At 45.5% G+C, this 17,988-nt stretch overlaps 1 protein-coding gene across 1 annotated transcript in view; it reads left to right on the plus strand.

Moving 5' to 3' along the window:
• LOC115458829 (retinal guanylyl cyclase 2-like) overlaps positions 1-16,504 on the plus strand; it is a gene marked incomplete at its 5' end in the record, with an annotated part of 50,648 nt that extends 34,144 nt beyond the window's left edge. The window contains 4 exons of the mRNA XM_030188648.1: positions 2,743-2,841; positions 5,822-5,916; positions 14,683-14,768; positions 16,420-16,504. Coding sequence (XP_030044508.1) covers positions 2,743-2,841; positions 5,822-5,916; positions 14,683-14,768; positions 16,420-16,504 — 365 coding nt within the window. The remainder of the gene's footprint in view (positions 1-2,742; positions 2,842-5,821; positions 5,917-14,682; positions 14,769-16,419) is intronic.
• Positions 16,505-17,988: the final 1,484 nt, after the last annotated feature.

The following is a 17,988-nucleotide window of genomic DNA, read 5'->3' on the forward strand; positions in this document are numbered from 1 at the left end:
TGTAGAGGGGGCCAGAGCATAATCTTTGGGGGCCCATGCCCCCGTGGCCCCACGTAGCTACGCCCCTGGTCTCTCTCCTGCTCTTGCATACCAGGACCAGGAGAATTGCATTAATGCGATATCATGTTAATGCAATCATCTGGGTCCCAACACGCAGGAGCAGGAGATGACAGATTGAGGCAGAAGGAGCAGTCAGACACAGGTAAGGAGGTATCTCCTTGGATACAAGATGCAGGGGTGGTGCAAATGTGGGGAGTGACCCGAGTGGGAGGAGTGCAGCACAGCGGCAGTCCAGGTGGGAGGGGGGGGGGGCGGTCCTGCCCCAGGCCCAACTGTGTCTCTTGGTGGCCCTGCTGTATTTTATATGGCTCTGTCTGCCAAGTTACCTATCTGGACATCAGTACTATGGGCTCTGCTGCAGATAACTCAAGGTAATCTTTCGTAAAAGACCCCCCCTGGATTTCCTGTGCAGTTATTAAATCAAATCTGATCATGTTATGATCAGCACCATTACTTCTTTTTTTTTTTTGTACCCCGCGCTTTCCCACTCATGGCAGGCTCAATGCAGCTTAGGTACTTATTTGTACCTGGGGCAATGGAGGGTTAAGTGACTTGCCCAGAGTCACAAGGAGCTGCAGTGGGAATTGAACCCAGTTCCCCAGGACCAAAGTCCAGCACTTTAACCTCTAGGCCACTCCTTCACTGTTGTTACTATTTGAGATTCTACATGGAATGTTGCTATTCCACTAGAAGTCGGCCGTTGCAGACCACCAATGTGGCCGCGCAGGCTTCTGCTTCTGTGAGTCTGACGCCAGACTCACAGAAACAGAAGCCTGCGCAGCCTTCTACATGGAATGTTGCTAGTGAAATAGCAACATTCCATGTAGAATGTCCAATAGTAGCAACATTCCATGTAGAATCTCCAATAGTATCTATTTTATTTTTGTTACATTTGTACCCTGCGCTTTCCCACTCATGGCAGGCTCAATGCGGCTTACATGGGGCAATGGAGGGTTAAGTGACTTGCCCAGAGTCACAAGGAGCTGCCTGTGCCTGCAGTGGGAATCGAACCCAGTTCCCCAGGACCAAAGTCCACCACTCTAACCACTAGGCGACTCCTCCACTCTTGCACCTGATTATGCCTTCCACTAAGGACTAGGTCTAGAATTGCTCCCCCCTTTTGTTGGTTCCTGAACCAGCTGCTCCATAATTTCATCTAGGAACTTTAATCTTCCAAGTATGCCCTGATCTTACATTTATCCAGGGGCAAGTTTGGGGGAGGGGTGGAGAGTAGGTGTTCCCAGTGCTAATCAATTAATGCAGCTACATTGATGTTCACCAACCGATTAGCACATGGTTAGCAAGTGAGCCTTTTCCGCCTACTAAATAGATAGTCATAAGAGAAAAGTTACACAAGATTAAAAATCAAAAACAAAAAATATAAAGACATTATAAAAGAGTACCAAAAAATTATTAGTCAGAATTGTCATATATGGGATTTGGAGGTTTTTTTTGGGTGAGCCGATGATTGAGCACAGCCGACCCAAGTACGCTTGAATTGTACAGTTCCTTTAGAACATTGTCTTGCTTTTGGAAATTACTGAGGCTCTTTTTCCTCCACCTGAAAGACATACGGAGTTTAAATTTCCTGAACATACTAGCAGGTTGGTGTGGATCACCATTTCTCTTTTCAGCCTTTTTACCTGCTGCAGTAAAAAAGGGCTTCAATGCTTGGCAAAAATGGCCGCCACCACTAGAGTAGACCCCTTTTACCGCAGCTTAGTAAAAGGGCCCTTTTATGGAGTGAGGTTAACTGGGGATCAGTCTAAATATCAGCCAGTGCCTAGTTAACCTCCAGGTAGCAGCTGATAAGGTCCAGCAGTAGCCCTCCCTTCTGATCCCCCTCCTCCCCCCAGAAGTTCTGAATCTCCTTTCCTTAAGATCCCCCCTCCCACCCACCTCCTGAAGAAACTATAAGCTGGCCCCAGTCCCCAATCCCTCCTCCATAGGTCTCCCAAGACCTACCTTTGCTGATCACTGGTGTTCTAGGTAGAAATGATAGGAGCAATGATCACTCGTTCCTGCCCAGCACAGCTGACACTTCAAAATGGCTGCTGCAACCTCACAAATACTTCTTGGACCAAGAAGTAGACCAGAGGAAGGAAGAATAGAGCAAAAACATAGAGAAGAAACACTGATGTAGAAGAGTACTGTTGTGCTAGGTAATGACAAGTGCTTTGGATGAGGTCTATAAAATAATGAGTGGAGTGGAACGGGTAGATGTGAAGCGTCTGTTCACGCTTTCCAAAAATACTAGGACTAGGGGGCATGCGATGAAGCTACAATGTAGTAAATTTAAAATGAATTCGTTGCCAGAGAATGTGGTAAAGGTGGTTAGCTTAGCGGAGTTTTAAAAAGATTTGGACGGCTTCCTAAAGGAAAAGTCCAAAGACCGTTATTAAATGGACTTGGGGAAAATCCACTATTTCTGGGATAAGCAGTATAAAATGTTTTGTACATTTTTGGGATCTTGCCAGGTATTTGTGACCTGGATTGGCCACTGTTGGAAACAGGATGCTGGGCTCGATGGACCTCTGGTCTTTCCCAGTATGGCAATACTTATGTACTTACGAGTACTGATGAGAACAATAATAGGAGACAACTGTTAACTTGCTGCTGTCATGTACAAGATAGCGTTCCATAACCTCCATGTCATGGATTTATGCTCTTGTTCTTCTTCAGGGCCATGTGTGGCAGGGGTCGTGGGTCTCACCATGCCACGTTATTGTCTGTTTGGAGACACGGTAAATACAGCATCACGCATGGAATCCACAGGGCTGCGTAAGTAGTGAGAATGATGACTAGACCTGCAGAAGTACAAGCGTGCCAGTGTCTTCTCCTCCTTGCTTATACGAATTCCAAATTGGCAGAAAGCATAATATCAAATCGATGTCACTGTAAGAATACGTCAGGAAGTTTGTAAGACTAGACTCCAAAAATGTAGGGGCCCTTTTACAAGACAGTGGTAAAAGGTGGCCTCAATGCACCCTTACATGGGTCATTCCCATGTGCTAAGGCCGTTTTTACTACTGGCATAAAATGGGCAATTTTCCAGATTTTTCGTAATAATGGCAATGCATTAATTTTCCCATTAGCTCGTGGCCATTAGCGTGTGAGTCCCCTACCACCGTCTATTTTGTAGGTGGAAGGGACTCACATGCTAAACTCACGCTAATTGGTTAGCACATGGTAATGCCCATGCGCTAACTGATTAGCACAGAACATGACCACTGTCTGCCCCCAAACCTGCTCCCACTGCTAGCACGTGGGTAGCATGTACACATCCCAAAATTACAGCGGGACTCTCAGCATGCCCTGCGATGAGCCATTTTTTTAATTGCAGTAAGCATGTGTTAGTGCTTTGCTTACCTCAGCTTTATAAAAGGGCCCCTTTATGACAATGAAAGGGGGGGAGGACAGGGAAAGCATAGGAATCACTCACCACAGTTAACACGTTACCATAATGTGTACTTTCTAGCACAGAATTAACACGTTAATGGTTTGTCCCACATTTTAATGTCACAGCTGATTTCTCCAAAATGCCAACTACTCCTCCAAACATTACAATGGAGGTCTTGCATTTAACAAGTGTTCAAAATTGACTTTAACATGCAACAAATGCCTTACCACATTTAGGTAATAAGACCCTTATTTATATTAATGAATTATTCAGGCTCTGACTTCCCTGTGACTTCCGGGCCTTAACTATTCTGTGTAGTAGATACAAACTCATAAAACGTTACATGGAAACCGTGATAACAAAAATGCAAAAACGTGTGTCATCACAGCATAGAGAATCATCATGAGTAGCCGTACTGGGTCAAACCAATGGTCCATCTAACCCAGCATCCCGTTTCCAACAGTGGATGTTATTTTACTATTAATCCCAGTTACTAGCAACTAGCTCTCATTGCAATGAGATAGAACCTGTGCTAAAAACAGCATGAGTTTGTAGTGAAATATCACATCTTAATAGTAGCCCATGTTGATAGCTTCCCCTTCCCCCCTTTAGTGTGAAGAATTTCACTCTCTAGTAACCAGAGCTGATATTGTGATGTCATAATGCCTCATTCCACCAATACCTAAAAGCCAACCTCATCAGTGATGTCACAATGACTTGATTGCCCAATACTTGGCTCAGTATTATTACATATAGCAGTGATTTCAATTTCTAGTGACATTTCTTTTTTTCTTTAATTAAGAGGGAAGTTATCAAATGGGCTTCCATTAATAGGGCTGGTCTAAGCAATTGCAGACCAGTTCGGCCGGGCCCCCTGCCCCCACCTAGATCCACCCCTTGTTGACAAGATGTTTTAAAATGTTTTATTTCGAATAAAGACAAATCAAGCAAAACTTGTACAGAAAAACTAATTCAAATAAGCAGAATGCTATCATAAGAAACCTTTGGTTTAAAAAGCAAAACCATGTGCATATAAAGACTGGATAAATTAATTAAAACAAATGCCCTTAATATGTAATACTTGGTAGCAATAATGAAACAGTGATTGAATATTTACATAGCAAGCAGCCTGAGCCAACAGATTTATTTTCCACTGAACATAATTAACGTTGTATGAACTTGGTGGCTAACAGTGTGCTGAACTGGACAATGTTGGCACTTTTAGACTGACTCTGGACAGTTCTGCACAAAGGAAATCCTCCCCTCATTATTCAAAACCTTTTCTGTGAAACAGTAGTATTAAAAAAAAAAAAAGGCAAGTACATTTTTATAATATACCACTGCATTCCACAAAGCAAAAGGAGCAAGTTCCCACATGCCATCTTTTTTTCTTTTGATGTAGGCACAGGAAAAATTAAAAAAATATTTTAAATGCTCCCAGGCTTCAACCTAAGTCATGTTTAATGTGGGATATAAATGCCATAAATGCACCTGATTCTCATAACATGATGTCTGTTTAGTGGCCCTTTACCAGGAGAAAAAAATCTCTGCACGAATAGAAACATAGAAACATGACGGCAGATAAAGGCCAAATGACCCATCCAGTCTGCCCATCCTCTGTAACCCCCAATTCTACCTGTTCCTAAGCGATCCCACATGCTTATCCCATGCCTTTTTAAATTCTGGAACAGTCCTTGACTCCACCACCTCCACCGGGAGGCCATTCCACGCTTCCACCATCCTTTCTGTGAAATAATACTTCCTTAGGTTACTCCTAAGCCTATTCCCTCTTAACTTTGTCGTATGCCCCTTCATTCCAGAGCTCTCCTTCATTTGAAAAATGCTCTCATCCTGTACATAAATGCCCTTGAGATATTTAAACGTTTCTATCATGTCTCCTCTCTCCCTTTAACCAGCCCCTCCAACCAACCCCTTTAACCAGCCCCTCCAAATGACACACTGATTACGATGTATAAACAATTACTACTTTACCTATAAAATGTTATTCTGTTATTATATTTCCTCTGTGCACAATCCGTATGCACAAGCTGGCATATTTGTAAATCTAAGTGAGATTAAATGAAAAATTCCACCAACAATAAAGAAAGACAACGTGGATGCAGCAGCTCATAGGTTTCCTTGCTTTGTTTTGACCGCACAGAGATCTGGCTGCACGAAGAAAGGGAAACAGATGTGACATTTTTCTTGAATATTAAACAGATTTTGTGTATATGCAGTATTACACATCAGCACCGAAAAACCTCATAGTGCTCTAGATAAAACACCAAAAGGTATATAGGGAATCACAGCTGGATAATTTCAAGCCATGAAAACAATAATAATAACATTTTACTTGCTCAGCTTACAGAATTCACGTCAATCAAAGTACAGTGAAAATACTTTTTACTCTAAATGAAGGTTATAAAGTAGAACTTCGAGGAAAAACGGAGCTGAAGGTAAGAAAATTGAGCGAAACAGTAGATTCAATAGTCCATTTCTGCTCATGGATTATTCGTTTCTTACTTTAGTGTTTCTATTATTAAAATTAGTCTTTCTATGCATCCATTTTGAGGAACGAACGAGGTGACCATAGGCAGATGTCTGTGCTCAAAGTGCTATTATATTTCTAACCGGATTCTTTGCAGGTTGTGAGACCTTTTATGGAACCAACACAAGACTTATCCAAAGATGATTATGTACACAGAGCTCTTCCCCAGACTGCGGCCAAAAGACAGGGCCAATGTAGTTTCGAAAGGTCGAGTACAGTTCTTTGTATAACTTTCTCATTCACCCATTATAAGGCCACAGAACCTGCAAAGAGTTTGGGTTTCTCCAGGACCATTATACATAATCCCTGTGGTCAAATTTGGACACTGAAATTTTGGCGCGAATCGAAGATATGCTCACTAATAAATTGTTTAACGAGCTATTAACAAGCAATTAATTGATGTTAACAATCAATTATTGCAATTAATTGGCAATAATTAGGATTTGTGCATACTAAGATTGAGCACCTAAATCCTTTAGTTTGCAAGTCAGAAGGGAGCATGGCCAGGGGAGGGGCAGAGGCATTCTGAAAAGGGTAAAGCAAAGATGTAACATATAGAAGGGTAAGAAAGTAGGAAGAGTTAGAAAGTAAGTTGATTGATTTAAAGAAAGTTGCACATGAAGCCAGAGAAATGGTTAAATGTTATCTCAGCTAGAGTAGGAGTGGATAAACATGTCCTGCTGCAGTAACATAGTAGATGACGGCAGAAAAAGACCTGCACGGTCCATCCAGTCTGCCCAACAAGATAACTCATATGTGCTACTTTGTGTGTATACCCTACTTTGATTTGTACCTATGCTCCTCAGGGCACAGACCGTATAAGTCTGCCCCGCACTATCCTCACCTCCCAACCACTATCCCCGCCTCCTAACCACCAGCCCCTCCTCCCAACCACCGGCTCTGGCACAGACCGTATAAGTCTGCCCAGCACTATCCCTGCCTCCCAACCACCAGCCCCGCCTCCCACCACCAGCTCTGGCACAGACCGTATAAGTCTGCACAGCACTATCCCCGCCTCCCAACCACCAGCCCCACCTCCCAACCACCGGCTCTGGCACAGACCGTATAAGTCTGCCCAGCACTATCCCTGCCTCCCAACCACCAGCCCCGCCTCCCACCACCGGCTCTGGCACAGACCGTATAAGTCTGCACAGCACTATCCCCGCCTCCCAACCACCAGCCCCACCTCCCAACCACCGGCTCTGGCACAGACCGTACAAGTCTGTCCAGCACTATCCCTGCCTCCCAACCACCAGTCCCGCTGCCCACCACTGGCTCTGGCACAGACCGTATAAGTCTGCCCAGCACTATCCCCGCCTCCCAACCACCAGCCCCGCTTCCCGATCTTGACTAAGCTCCTGAGGATCCATTCCTTCGGCACAGGATTCCTTTATGCTTATCTCACGCGTGTTTGAATTCCATTACCCTTTTCATTTCCACCACCTCCCGCGGGAGGGCATTCCAAGCATCCACTACTCTCTCCGTGAAAAAATACTTCCTGACATTTTTCTTGAGTCTGCCCCCCTTCAATCTCATTTCATGTCCTCTCGTTCTACCACCTTCCCATCTCCGGAAAAGGTTCATTTGCGGATTAATACAAAGAAGGAAAAACAATTAAGAAATGCAGAAATACAGTATGAAATGCAAAGTGTTGCCACAGGAGCCATATATCGAATCTAGGGGTCCTTTTACTAAGCCACAGTAAAAAGTGGTCTACGGTAGTCTAGGCGCATGTATTGGGCGTACGCCGGGCCAGTTTTTACCGCCTCTACAAAAAATGTTTTTGGTTCTTTTTTAATGGGACGGAAAAAGGGCCTGCGGTAAAAATGAAACCAGCGCGCACCCAAAACGACCTCAGCCCTTAACGCCATCCATTGATCTAGCGGTAAAGGCTCATGGGCTACATGCGTGATGACCAGTTGGCACGTGCCAAGTGCCAATTTGCACTGGAACTGGTGTGCGCAGGAGGAAATGAATAAATAATTCATCCGGGCATTATGGGTTCATGCCAAATCTGAAATTACCACCAGGAAGGTGCACTGGCATGGCAGTAGTCTCATTTTGGCGCACACTGGGTGCCAGAAACGGTGGTGGGAGGCGGGACTGGTGGTTGGGAGGCGGGGATAGCGCTGGGCAGACTTATACGGTCTGTGCCAGAACCGGTGGTGGGAGGCGGGGATAGTGCTGGGCAGACTTATACGGTCTGTGCCCTGAAAAGGACAGGTACAAATCAAGGTAAGGTATAAACAAAAAGTAGCACATGTGAGTTTATTTTTTTGGGCAGACTGGATGGACCATGCAGGTCTTTTTCTGCCGTCATCTACTATGTTACTATGTTACACTGTGTGTGCGTAGAGCCTACCGTGGCTTAGTAAAAGGGCCCCCTAGATACGTGAATGGTGATACAAGAGGTGGACTGAAACCAAAGAATGAGAGATTGATAGTTGCAGCACAGGACAGTGGATCATGGACAAGATGGTTCGTAGCAGGCATAGATCAGCACGCACGTTCCTGAATCTTCACCACCCTAGCTGCAAAGGACTAAAATATAAATCAACCTATGCATCCAGCTTCTCCTACATAAGCGCGCAACTATGGAATGCCCTGCCGACTGCCATCAAAACAATACACGACCTAACAAACTTCCGAAAGTTATTAAAAACCAACTTGTTCGAAAAGGCATACCACAATGATCCATCCTAAATACCAGAACGGGACAAAACTGAACTCTCGACACTGGATTGCTTAACTGTACTTTGGCACAAATGAACTTTATCGTTATACCACTCTACTTCTCATTCCAGAAACGAACTCTCTACACTTGATTTCTTATTCTACTCTGTCACTTAAGAACCATTTTGTATTTCTCAATCCAGAAATGGCGATCGCCATTACGGCATTATGTAAGCCACATTGAGCCTGCAAAAAGGTGGGAAAATGTGGGATACAAATGCAACAAATAAATAAATAGAAAAAGTTGGGAAAACTGACATCTGTAAGGAAGAGCTGGAAATGGTTTCTCATCTCATGGGGGCCCTTTTACTAAAGGGTTGACGCCCGCCAATGGGCTTGACGCATGTCATTCAGGAACTACCGCAGGAGCCCAGCGGTAGATCCCACCTCAAGCATGCGCCATTTCCGGCTTACCAGGCCATAATCAGGCAGCATATGGGTTAGCGTGGGAGCCCTTACCGCCACCTCAATGGGTGGTGATAAGTGCTCCCCCCCCCCCCCAAAAAAAATAGCTGCGCGGTAAGTGGTTCACTTACCGTACGGGCCATTTCTTGAAGAGAAAAAAAAGACAGCCTTTTACCCATTGCGGTAAAAGGAGACCCTCAGAGCGCATGAAAAACACACGCTGATGCTAGCGCAGGCCCTCTTTTACCGCAGCTTAATAAAAGGACCCCTCAGAGCACACTAATTCCATTAGCCCGTGCTAAGCTTTAGTAAAAAGGCCCCATAGTTATCTGTGAATTTCTCATGGGAGAAGGTTTATATACAGAAAGGCACAATAGGTTGACACATCTCATCCATTGGAAATTTTGCATTATAATATCGCTGTACTGGAAAAAAAACAATTGGATCATGACCCTTAGAGAATTATGGGAAAAGATGAGGGTTATGATCACTTGGGACATTCCCTTTTCAGTGCTAAAACTGATCTGTGACAAACAGATAAGCAGCATTTTGAAGTTGCAGCGTGGGGGCGTTTCTGGTAGCAGACTCTGTGAATCATGACCCAGAGCTGTCTTTTGAAGTTAAGCATTTGAGGCACTTTAACTCCAGAGGAAGCCATAAATTGGTGAAGCACTGGCCTTTGTCAAGGTTGCCTAAGATAAATGCTCCACTGATTGTTAGAATTGACAGCATTTTGTGTTTGAGTGAAATTCACAAAAAAATGTTTGGTGTTTGGCAGGGACGGACTGATCATTTGGGCAACCGAGCAGTGCCAGAGGGCCCAGAGGCTCTAGAGAGCCCAGAGGTTCTGCCCGGTTGCCCGCCCCCGCCACAGCACATTGCAGCCCTCCCTGGTTCTACCCTGAACGGCCTGCTTGTCTAGTGGCTTCTGCGGGGGCAGGAAAGAATCCCACTCTTTCCCGCCCTCTACCACTACCCTGCACGGCATTGCCGTGTTTTAAACTTGGCTGTTGAGACTGCTGACACCCACGAGACTACTGTGGTAAGTATTGACTAGGGTTACCATAAGTCCAGATTTACCTCTTTTTGAGGACATGTTTGGGCAACCGGGCAGGTTTTGCCAATCTGCCCGTTTGTCCGGATTTCTGGACAAACGGGCAGGCCGGTGGACGGGCCGTCCTATAGGACGACCTGCCCGCCAATCTGCCCGGGCAGATTGTAGCCTCCCCTCCCCCTTACTTACTAGTGCCCTGGTGGTCTAGTGACCTCTTCCTCCTTCGGGGCAGGAAAGAGCCCCCTCTTTCCTGCCCAGAGTGTTGCCCTGCAAGAATCCTTCCTGTTGCTCATCCTCGGTGCTGATTCAAAATGACCACCTAGAGTTGAAGTGACCTCGTGAAACTTCAACTCTCGGCGACCATTTTGAATCGGCGCCGAGATCAGCAACAGGAAGGATTCTTGCAGGGCAGCGCTCCGGGCAGGAAAGAGGGGGCTCTTTCCTGCCCCGAAGAGGTCACTAGACCACCAGGGCAGTAGGAAGTTAAGGGGAGGCAGTGATGGGAAGGGGGGTGACAGGGGACAGGGCGGGGTGTGAAAGGGGCGGGGCATATGTCCTCCTTTTTGGGGGACAAAATATGGTAACCCTAGTCTTGACAGCCATCGCTACCACCATGCAGAGTAGCAGCAGCGGGCAGGAAAGAGTGGGATTCTCTCCTCCCCCTAAGAAGCCACTAGACCACCAGGCACCTGTAAGGTAGGACCAGGGAGGGCTGCGGTGATGATGCAGGAGGGGGACGGCAGCGCAATGTGGGGTGGCGGACAGTGGCTGATGGGGCCCCAATGACTTTTACTGCCCAGGGACCCTGACCATTGTCAGTCTGCCCCTGGTGCTTGGAGTGAAAAATACAAAAAAGTATAAATTAAAATTAGTATGAGCACTTAAATTTTAATTTTGACACATATTGGAATCTTTTAAAGGAGGTTTTTTTTTATGACCTGTGAATGATATTGGAACCAGCTTGACATAGACTTTTCAGAGCCTAGCTTTGATGATTTCTGAGGTCTTTTCCCTCCTTTGATGTGGTCTCCTATCCAGTGATAGCATTGTGTGATTTACCAGTTTTTTTGGATCTGATTGAATCTACGTTGTCTGGAGACATTCCCATTCCAACCCATAAAAAGCTCAATGCAAGAAAACCAGACATCGTGGTAAAGGAGGAAAAATATGAGAACATCATTTAAAAATAAAAATCTCACTGACCAGTGATTATTCTGTGCATCGAGTGAAGTACTAAGCAATGCAGTCGGAGACCAACAAACATGGCAGAAAGATGTAGAAATCTATTTCTGATTGTGTTTGGTAACAAAAAGTACAGAAAACAAACTAAAGGTCTTGTTTACTAAGCAGCGTTATAGGCGCGTTAACATTTTTAGCGCGTGTTAACCATGTACGTGCCTACAATATAGGCGCCTACATGGTCAGCACGTGTGCCAGGGTACGTAGCCAGACCTCGGCGGGAGGAGGATCCAGAGTCCGAGGTAGGGGGGGCACAGGTTAGCCCGCGGCCGACCCCCACCCCCCACCACCACCACTCGACCCCCCCCCTCCCGTCACTGACCCTCCCCTGTCACCGCTGCTGCCGCCAGGTACCTTTTCTGGCTGGAGTACCCAACCAGTGGGTGTCAGTTGGAGCGGAGGAGTAGCCTAGTGGTTAGTGCAGTGGACTTTGGTCCTGGGGAACTGAGATCAATGCCTGCTGCAGCACCTTGTGACTGTGGGTAAAAGTCACTTAACCCTCCGTTGCCCCAGATAAATCTTGTTTTATATTTGTCTTCAAGATAAAGACAAATATAAAACAAGAGAAGTCGAGCACTTGCACCCAACGGCGGCCAGACCCATTTCACTCTAACGGCTTCTTCAGGGGTTGTGTTTCGACACTGAAGTAACAAAGGATGGTATCGTTCATTCAATGATCACCTAAAAACCATATACCATTTGAATACAATTTAAAAGGGAAGCAGAGAAACTAACTTCTATTATACATAACAAATCAATCATGTACTTTGTGGTTAGCAAGCTGTCGTAAGTATTTCAGAAAAGATTCAACTCATGTATCATCTTGCTGACTGCATGCAGTACAAAAATGTCAGAGACTAGATTTTAAAAAAAGGGGTATTGATATTTAAAATCACTTAAACAATTAAGTCGTGGCCAATCGTGAAACAGTATTTTCGAATTTCAAAAGCATTGGCTATCGCCACATCTTCCATGCTTAATTGATTATTAATTAATTAATTGATTGACTAAACCGCACCATTCATTATAGCTGCCAAATCCCTAGACTTCATTCGTTATAGCTGTCAAATCCTTAGACAGTAAGTCAATCTGGTAGGATGCAAGGACTATGGCAGGCATTAGTAATAGATTTCAGATCACGTTCCCTGGCTCCAGAGTGAGGTTCATTACAGTCATGGGAAGCAGAGATCTAAACGTCCAAGAAGGAGCAGCCAAACAGACCAACCAGTGGCTGAACAGTTTAATAAAGTTTATTTAAAAGCAATCGTGGATAGAACAGTGTGCTTATATTGTCCTACCATACAGACGTGTTAAAAAGCCCGATGTGTTTCGGCAGCAGACTGCCTGCATCAGGGGCACGTTAGATCCTTATCATAGGGACAAGTAACACACCTAAAAACAATAACATAAATCAGAACAGGTACATATAATGAAAATTATAATCTAATATAATAATTTGCTCCTGCAACGTTCCAATGTCTCTCACTGCGTTCATAACCATCTCCTGACGTCACTCTCCCGCAGCAGAAGTCTGCTTGCCTGACGTCAGGAGATGTTACTACTCTCTGTCTCTGTGGCCTCCGAGTGCAAGGAGGACGTGTGCGAGTGCCCCAGCCATTCGTACGTGGCAGCTGCTGTTTAAAAAGTTTTACCTCCTGCTCGGCCGGCAACACTCAAGTCCACCAAGTACAGATGCCGCTTCAGACAGGCTGTGGTTCACTGTTCCTGTAGTCCCGCCCTTCCGCAAACAGGAAATGTGGGCAGGCCACAGAGACAGAGGGAGGGAGGCGCTGGGTGGCAGAAATTGGAGAGGAGGGTCCTGAGACGAGGGGGGGGGTTCCTGAGATGAGAGGGGGAGTTCCTGAGATGAGAGAGAGGGGGGAGGGGGTCCTCAGATGAGAGGGGGGAGGGAGAGGGGGAGGAGGAGTGGGGAGAGGGCCCTGGAACCTTGCTAGCGCCCGTTTCCTTTCTGTTGGAAACTAACCTTTTTTACTAGTTATAAATAATATGGACATAATTAAAATTCGTATTTATAGTGGAATCAGGAACAGCAAACAGGAAAAACTTCCACAAAGCAAATATAACCAAACAGGAGTAGAGGATGGCCAATAGATGCTCCAACACAGGAAATTGTGCTTAAAAGATGCTTTATTCACCACATGGACAGAAGGACCTGACACGGGTTGTATTTATAGTGGAAGCATGTACATATGAAGGAGCCAATCCATGCTTAAATGTTAGCAATAACATCTTAAACGTTGCCCATCGTTCCACTGATAACCGATGAAGCTGCAGAAAACATGGGAAGAGATGGGAGGATAGAGCACCAGACAGTGAGGGAAGCAGGGCAGAGAAAAGGAGTGATGGATGGTATCGAGGAAGAGAACAGCAGAACCTGGAGGGACAGAGAGAAGAAATATGAGCACCAGATTTTTTACCAGATCACTGGGGGAAATCCAACAGCTTTCTCTCAACAGATCTAGAGCGATCCAAACGTCCCCATGGAACTGAAACCAGGCTAAAACTCACCTGAAAGTACCTGGAATGGTGGAAGATTTGCACAATTTTGTTTTGCTAGAACCGTCAAACAACTACTACTACTACTATTAAACATTTCTATAGCGCTACTAGACTTACGCAGCGCTGTACAAATTACAGCGCTGTAAAAAGACAGTCCCTGCTCAACAGAGCTTACAATCTAAATTGGACAGACGAACAGACAGCTAGGGGTGGGGAAATTGCAGTGGTAGGGGTGATAAGTGAGGGTGTTGAGTAAGAGAGTCATGGTTAGGAGTCGAAAGCAGTAGCAAAGAGGTGGGCTTTAAGCCTAGACTTGAAGACAGCCAGAGACTGAGCCTGACGTACCGGCTCAGGGAGTCTATTCCAGGCATAGGGAGCAGCGAGATAGAAGGAACGGAGCCAGGAGTTAGCAGTGGGGGAGAAGGGGGACGACAGGAGACATTTACCCAGCGAACGGAGTTCACGGGGAGGAGTGTAGGGAGAGATGAGAGCGGAAAGGTACTGAGGAGCTGCGGAGTGGATGCTCAAGGTTTTATTATTTATTTTTGGAAAAACGTTAAAGAAATAATTCAGGAGGTTCTTTACCTTTGCTGAAGTTAGGTTTGTGCTCCTAATTCATCTAATACCCTACCTCAAAAGAGAAGTCGTTTTCAGTCTGGAATTGTAGCCCATTCTGCGTAGCATATGGAAGCTTTTTAAAAAGGATATTTGCTTTCACTTTAGGGTAAAGGAGAAGAAGATACATTTTGGTTAGTTGGAAAAGAAGGCTTTACCAAACCATTACCAAAACCTCCAGATCTGAAGCCTGGGTAAGTAGAGTTTATTATTAAATCTATTAAATACATTCAATAGCAACTTGGCCAGTGGCTTGGTGACAGTGCTGCACACTGTCATGTGGAGGACTTGAATTCAATCCCCTGGTCAGATTCGCAGTTTCAGTGCCCTATTAGGGCTGGTGCAGAGGAAGTATTCATAGCCTCTGGTGCCAAAGAATCCCAATTATCATGCAACAGAAGCACCCAGTGGCCAGATACGGTGCACATGACCGCAGGAGGCAGCCTAGAACAGTGGTCTTCTCCAATTTTTAAGTTGGGACCATTTTGGATACAAATGAGATGAAGGAGAGTCTCCAATATCTTCCCATGAGAGGCCACAACACTGCTGACCAGTGTGGGTCAATCTGGCAAAATGGTGAGCAGACCAAAGTTAGAACGAAGTATTCCAAGTTAGTCCAAAGACAACTTTAATGAGCATCAACATCGGAGGGGTGAAAACTGTGCTCAATCTGGCCAGATTTTGCCCTACCAGGCTGCCTTAGGGACCGGGCAAAACTTGACCAGGTCAGCTGCAATTTACTCCCCTCCGCTCATTAAGACGTCCTTTTACTAAGCTGCGGTAAAAAGTGGCCTGTGGCAGTGTAGGCGCGTGTTTTTTACCGTGATTGCAAAAAAGGGCCTTTTTTTATGGGACGGAAAAGGGCATGTGGTAAAACTGAAACCAGCACTTGTCTAAAACCGGCCTGAGCCCTTAACACCACCCATTGATCTAGCGGTAAGGGTTCATGTGCTGGTGACTGGTCAGCACCCGCCAACTGCTCATTACCACCAGAAATGGTGCATGTGGGAGAAAATAGACAAATAAATCATCCAGGCATTATAGGCACGCGCCAAATCTGAAATTTCCATCGGGGGGGGGGGGGGGGGCGCGGTAGTCTCATTTGGGCATGCGTGTAAAGCCTAACGCGCTTTTGTAAAAGGGCCCCTTAAGTTGTCTTTGGACTACCTTGGAATACTTCGGTCTGTTTTTGGTCTGCTCACCATTTTGCCTGTCTGGCTTTTGTAGACCGTTTGCCTATTTGTTTTCTGGGACCAGTGTGCATCAATGGTATCCACCCCATTCAATTTTTTATTGGGCATATCCTCAAGGAGGTGATCATTTCCAAATGCACTCTCTTCATCTATTGAGAAATGCCTTGTCCTTCAAGCACGTGGCTCTACCTCCCATCCATTTCCCCCTTTCTGTGGTGAACTTGGGCAAAGAGTATCAGAAAAAAAAACCAGAATGATGATAAGGGCCACCTCAGAGGTCTCCAGGGGCTGCCATTGGTCCCTGGGCCTTGCAGTGAATAGCAATGGCTTAGAGCAGGTCCCTGAGATGAGCTGGAATGCAAAATACAAAGGAAAAAAGTTCCCCAGGTAGTTGCAAATGAAGCCTTGCAGCACCAGATCTCAGTCTCGTATTTGATTGACCCACAGGAAGAACAAACAAACAAACAAAAAATGGTTAGATTCATTCTGAACTCAAATTTTATTGCAGTTGATTTCATGGTTTTAAAATTACCCTCAATTTAAGAACTTGGAAGACTGCATATCTTGTCAAGTGAAACTGGCACTTTATTGATCTTACAAAGTACGGAAAAAGTATTTCTTTACTAACAATGTCCTCATACCTGTGCTGCAGGTGTTGTGCGCATGGCTTGACAACTGATGAAATTGCAGAATTCAAGAGGAAAAAAGCTGAAAGACTTCTTGGAAAAAAAGCTTAGAATGAGGTACTGATACGTTTGTAAATAAATATGGACAGTACATTTTCTTGGGGGCTTTAGTAATCTGTAATTGTCATGTTTTCTTCCTTTTAATTGGAAGTGGAAGGGCTTTTTCGAAAGAACGCCCACATCAGAATTGGGATGACCAACTCATAATGTCCAAAAATACAACCCCCGTCCATCTCACAGCCGTTTTCAAACAGGAAAAACGTCAGGATTTCCGGTTCAAAAATATGTGTGAAGGTCCAAAGTGGCACTGGTGTACCAAGGGGGGGGGGGGGGGCGGTGGGGGCGGTCCGCCCCGGGTGCACGCTGCCGGGGGGGGGGGTGCCGCGCGCCGGTCAGCTTCCTTCGTTTCTATGTTCCCTCTGCCCCGGAACAGGAAGCATGGAAACGAACGAAGCGGACAGGCACGCGGCACCCCCCAGTGGCATGCACCCGGGGGGGTTCTTTTGCTGGGATGGGAGGGTGTCCTTTCGCCGGGGGAGGGGGCATGCTGCACGGGGGGTGGGCGCTACACCCAGGGGGTGGGGCGCATCAGCGATCCGCCCCGGGTGTCAGCCCCCCCAGGAACGCCACTGCAAAGTGAACAGCCATTTTCCAAAATAAAAAGCCCATCTTAACCAGAGTGGGACCAGGCTGCTGGCATCGGCGTTTAAGAAGGAGATAGAGCAGCTTTTAAACTAGAAATGGGGGGAAGGCCAACAGTCACTCAAAAGAGCATGGTTCGGGATAAGGTATCTTTCAAAGATATCACCATAACAGGGAAGACAGAGTATCCTGATAGTGAGGTTGCAAAAGAGATTGTAGTAGATCGGGTATCTTTAAATAACAATAAAAATCAGACAAAAGATTGCCAATTAATACTGTCAAGTACTAAGCATGATGTACTTAGGAACAACAAACAGTTTGAAATGTCTATATGCGAATGCCAGGAGCCTAAGAAATAAGATGGGGGAGTTGGAATATATTGCACTAAATGAAAAATTAGATATAATAGGCATCTCTGAGACCTGGTGGAAGGAGGATAACCAGTGGGACACTGTCATACCGGGGTACAAATTATATCGTAGTGATAGGGTGAATCGGATTGGTGGAGGGGTAGCATTGTATATTAACGAGAGCCTTGAATCAAATAGATTGAAAATTCTGCAGGAAACAAAACACTCCTTGGAATCACTGTGGATTGAAATTCCATGTGCAAAGGGGAAAAGGATAGTGATAGGAGTGTACTACCGTCCACCTGGCCAGGACGAACAGACGGATGCGGAAATGTTAAAGGAAATCAGGGACGCAAACAAACTGGGCAACACAATAATAATGGGGGATTTCAATTACCCGCATATAGACTGGGTTAATGTAACATCTGTACACGCAAGGGACATAAGATTTCTTGATGAAATCAAAAACAGCTTCATGGAACAGCTAGTTCAGGAGCCGACAAGAGAAGGAAAAATACTAGACTTAGTCCTTAGTGGTGCTCA

The sequence above is a fragment of the Microcaecilia unicolor genome, unplaced genomic scaffold (genome assembly GCF_901765095.1).
Source record: "Microcaecilia unicolor unplaced genomic scaffold, aMicUni1.1, whole genome shotgun sequence".
Classification (NCBI taxonomy): Eukaryota; Metazoa; Chordata; class Amphibia; order Gymnophiona; family Siphonopidae; genus Microcaecilia; species Microcaecilia unicolor.